This window comes from Ylistrum balloti, unplaced genomic scaffold, assembly GCF_031769215.1.
Source record: "Ylistrum balloti isolate Yb309-2 unplaced genomic scaffold, AGI_CSIRO_Ybal_v1 Utg370138, whole genome shotgun sequence".
In the NCBI taxonomy this organism is placed as follows: Eukaryota; Metazoa; Mollusca; class Bivalvia; order Pectinida; family Pectinidae; genus Ylistrum; species Ylistrum balloti.
The window spans coordinates 1,011,229-1,016,244 of NW_026782146.1; the positions used below are offsets into that span (position 1 = coordinate 1,011,229).

General features: G+C 36.4%; 1 protein-coding gene across 1 annotated transcript; it reads left to right on the top strand.

The window, feature by feature from the left end:
* Positions 1-255: 255 nt before the first annotated feature.
* Positions 256-4,787, top strand: LOC132550671 (sodium-dependent glucose transporter 1-like). Its single transcript, XM_060214763.1, has 2 exons — positions 256-457; positions 3,802-4,787. The coding sequence occupies exons 1-2, from the start codon at positions 256-258 to the stop codon at positions 4,785-4,787; spliced, it is 1,188 nt and encodes a 395-aa protein (XP_060070746.1).
* The last annotated feature ends 229 nt before the right edge of the window (positions 4,788-5,016 follow it).

Here is a 5,016-nt window from a genome sequence, read left to right on the forward strand (position 1 = left end):
GGTCTAAAACTACATTCGAAGATAGAGAAAATATTCATTGTACTTTAGTTAAATTACCAAAATGATTTTGTAAACTATTATGATAAAGATGATATAATCCAAACCGATATCTTCGCCACGTGCTTGCGTCCAGGCCACTATATAATTTTTGACTGTTTTTTTTCTCTATAGGGATGGATAAAGGGCCAGATCGGTCCCGCATTCCCAGACATCATTCGTATTTCCGGGGTTGACCTTCAGAAAGGGTCCGTGTTTATGACGGCTTATTACACAGGTCGGTTCTTGGGATCGTTCCTCGCAGGTGTGATTTATTCTAGGATGAATACATACCTGTTATTTGGAATTTCTCTGGTCATGTTTGGCTTTGTGTTGGGAGGCATTCCTTGGTGTGTATACTACGAGCTGATGATTGGTGCGCATGCCGTGCTCGGAATCTTTGGTGGTATTCTCCCTGTCGGTAAGAAAATATTTATATTTCAATGTCTAGTGATTGAAGTAAAACTATATAGCACTTTAATACAAATTTAGAATTAAGAACAATAGAGATAAATAATATAACTGAATTATATTGGTTTTACTCCCTCCAAAACTCCTCGGCGCTTTAGTAAGAAGAGGACACACATAGAAAGCCAAAATAGACCGGTCGTAATGTTACAATCTAGAGTCTTATAATCGAATACAAAGATAAATGGATGGTACATAACGGGTTTATTTTTTTCTTCAAACGTCCATTTCCGTCTGACATTCAGATTTTGTTGGACGGGTTATCCTATGATGTTGTTCTGGTCACAATTAATAAAATCAATATATATATAAATAGCAGCAAAAACGAAAAGTAAATGTTAATGATTTCATGACTAAGAAAGTCAAACTTTGGAAAAAATCTTCTTTACAAACTATACAAGGCTTTAAGATGATAAAGATATGAAATACCATATTGCCAGATTGGCTAAGAGGTGAAATGAAACAATGGAGACACTATGCCATAGAGATAAGCCTGTGTAAAACTGTGAGAGAGGACAGATCGAGGCTCTACAGGACCGAAGTCTTTCTTCTCTCACATATATTGTACAGTTTGAAGCTTATCTCTAACTTCAAACATGGCCTCCTTTGTATCAGTGTAGATTACCTTTATTTTTAGAAAACAGTTCACAATCTCTGTCCCAGGCTTAAATCCGTTATTGTACAATTTACCATTGTTCTCTTGTACGAACTTTAACGACGGCTACATCTCCGTTATTCATTCTCCGATCTATCCTCTTATGAATTTAAATGATACAAATATTGTTTTAAGCGATGTTTTATCATTGCATCAGCGAAACTTGTTAGGATGTGGTCAAATTGTGACAAAAGGATTGTATTGCTCCATATTTCACTACGATTTATTTACATATATTCACGAAAAGAAGGATTTACCTACAAACAGGATGTTAAACCCCATTGGTAGATATAAGTTCTACATATCATATTAATCCTCTTTCTCATGAGATCTGTTTCCATCACTCACGCAAGGTATTGGTAAAATTGCGCTAAATGTTTAATGAACAAAATTGTATTTTGATTAACATCAGGAGGTAGTTCCATGATCTTCAAGATAGTGAAAGTGTTTGTGGCGCAACATTAACTGGAGTATGTCCTTATTGAAAAGTATGGACTGTCACCTTGTCAATATTGTGACCAAACTTTTATGTGCATGTGTATGATTTTCTTTGTCCGTTCATCCATCCATCTATCCATCACTTGGAATAACTTGGATGTACTTTTAAACAGGACTGTCTACTTGTATACTCGTTTTACATTGTTTTACATTTTTGTACAATTTTAGGACAATAAGAGAGACGTAATGATCGCGAGTTATCTTTATCTGTCTTACAAGTGACTGTCCTCTCAGGTAACATACAGAACAGTCTCCGGTAACGTACAGAACAGTCTCAGGTAACATACAGAACAGTCACAGGTAACGTACAGAACAGTCTCAGGTAACGTACAGAACAGTCTCCGGTAACGTACAGACCAGTCTCAGGTAACATACAGAACAGTCACAGGTAACGTACAGAACAGTCTCAGGTAACGTACAGAACAGTCACAGGTAACGTACAGAACAGTCACAGGTAACGTACAGAACAGTTATAGGTAACATATAGAACTGATACAGGTAACATATAGAACAGTTACAGAAAAGATATAGAGCAGTCACAGGTAACATATAGAACAGTCACAGGTAACGTACAGAACAGTCACAGGTAACGTACAGAACAGTCTCAGGTAACGTACAGAACAGTCACAGGTAACGTACAGAACAGTTATAGGTAACATATAGAACAGATACATGTAACATAAAGAACAGTTATAGGTAACATATAGAACAGTTATAGGTAACACATAGAACAGACACAGGTAACATATAGAGAACAGATACAGGTAACATAAAGAGCAGTTATAGGTAACGTACAGAACAGTCTCAGGTAACATACAGAACAGTCACAGGTAACGTACAGAACAGTCACAGGTAACGTACAGAACAGTCTCAGGTAACGTACAGAACAGTCTCAGGTAACATAAAGAACAGTCACAGGTAACTTACAGAACAGTCACAGGTAACATAAAGAACAGTCTCAGGTAACGTACAGAACAGTTATAGGTAACGTACAGAACAGTCTCAGGTAACGTACAGAACAGTCTCAGGTAACGTACAGAACAGTTATAGGTAACATATAGAACAGATACATGTAACATAAATAACAGTTATAGGTAACATATAGAACAGATACAGGTAACATATAGAACAGACACAGGTAACATATAGAGAACAGATACAGGTAACATAAAGAACAGTTACAGGTAACATATAGAGCAGTTATAGGTAACATATAGAACAGATACAGGTAACATATAGAACAGATACAGGTAACATATAGAGCAGTTAAAGGTAACGTACAGACAAGTCACAGGTAACATAAAGAACAGTTATAGGTAACATATAGAACAGATACAGGTAACATATAGAACAGTTACAGAAAAGATATAGAACAGTCACAGGTAACATATAGAACAGTCACAGGTAACATAAAGAACAGTTATAGGTAACATATAGAACAGTTACAGGTAACATATAGAACAGTTACAGAAAAGATATAGAGCAGTTACAGGTAATATATAGAGCAGTTATAGGTAACATAAAGAACAGTTATAGGTAACATATAGAACAGTTACAGGTTACATATGGAATAGTTACAGGTAACATATAGAACAGATACAGGCAACATATAGAACAGTTACAGGTAACATATAGAGAACAGTTACAAGTAACATATAGAGAACAGATACAGGTAACATAAAGAACAGTTACAGGTAACATGTTCCGTTATAACACAAAAGCGATCGATGACATCACAAGCACGTTCTAGTATCAGCTATATCACTCAGACGTTTAACACACGGGTCACAGATCTATGTGCAAGCCCTTACAGGAGAATTGGCAGCCGGAGGAACAGTGATATGTTTTCCAATGTTGTAATCTTTTAGAAAATTAAATTTATAGAGGAAAGTTTAATATCTACATAGAGGTTCTTGAAAAAGTACAATGAGACGGAGACTGAGTGTTCCAGAAGAGTAAGCATCTTCTGCTTCAACGTAAACACCGGCCATTTAAATTTTGGTCAGTTCAAGTAAGACTGTCACATTTACAAATGAGAACTAGGTATATGACAGCGGAAACACGAGGACAAACAGAAAACATCATTTCAACTTTTCTTTTTGACACTGTATTTGCTCACATTGTTTTTGCTTTATTTGTTTCAGCTATTTATTCTGAATCCGTACAAATTTGGGGACCTACCAGAAGAGGGCGCTCATATCTAATGCTACATGGCGCAGTTTCAATCATCGCAAGTGTATTGGCGCCTATAGCCACGGGTCCGTTTCTTACAGAGAAACAAGATGGAATATCCAACTCGTCATTATTATCAGATACTAACAATTCTGTCATAGGAAACGTTACAATACCATTCGTTTCCGATGGTTACATTACCGGAAGTTCTATATTGCCTCCGGATCAGAACTCATCTCGACTTTATATTGCCTATTCTATTTCCGCTGGCTTGTTCCTAGTAGTTGCTCTGCCATTTTTCAAATTATTCCGATTCTCTAAATCTAACAAAACAGCAATTTTAAAGAAAGAGAAAAACGAATTCATAGGATTATTTTCAATATTTCTGAAACGACTTCAATTATTTAACATTGGCGTTTTTAGTTTATTCCACAATGCTTTCGATTTTACGTTCACGGGTTATTTGAGTACGTTTTGTGTAAAGTATCTTCTATGGACTAACATGTCTGGGGCCATGCTCACGTCTACTGCTTTTTTCACCAGACTTGTAGGAAGCATATTTGGTATATTTCTTGTCCGTGGATTTCGATCAGATACACTTCTTTTACTCTCAACCACAGCGATTACAATAGGATTTTTGGGATTTACCGTCAGTGCGCATGTCTATAGTGATGTAGGAGTCTGGATATCTGTATGCGTCATTGGGATTCCTTTTGGTCTGATATGGCCGAATTTCCTGAGTTGGATTAATGCGAGTTTGATTCCAGTTAGGGGTGAAATATCGAGTTTTATAAATGTTACGTCATTTCTTGGCGCTCTACTGGCGCCAATGATTTTTGGTTACGTGATGGAGGAGATATCCCTTTTGTGGTTCTGTTATTTGTGTGTGGGGATATCAACAATCAATATTATCAACGCTATTTTGATAGTGTGCTATTCTAAATCAATGAAAACGTAAACGTTATCATAATCATTGCTACTATATCCAACTAATGAATTCCCTCATGGGACCATCTCTCGAACCATATTTACACATTGTATTGAGGATATTGAACAATATTTTAAATACCAGTTTACAAGTCGATAACAATTGCCTGTCATATTATAACCGTGCAGTTTTTAGGGTATAACGCGTACTGGATACGACATTTACAGGAGGGAAAATTGAAAGTTAGCGAAGATGAAAC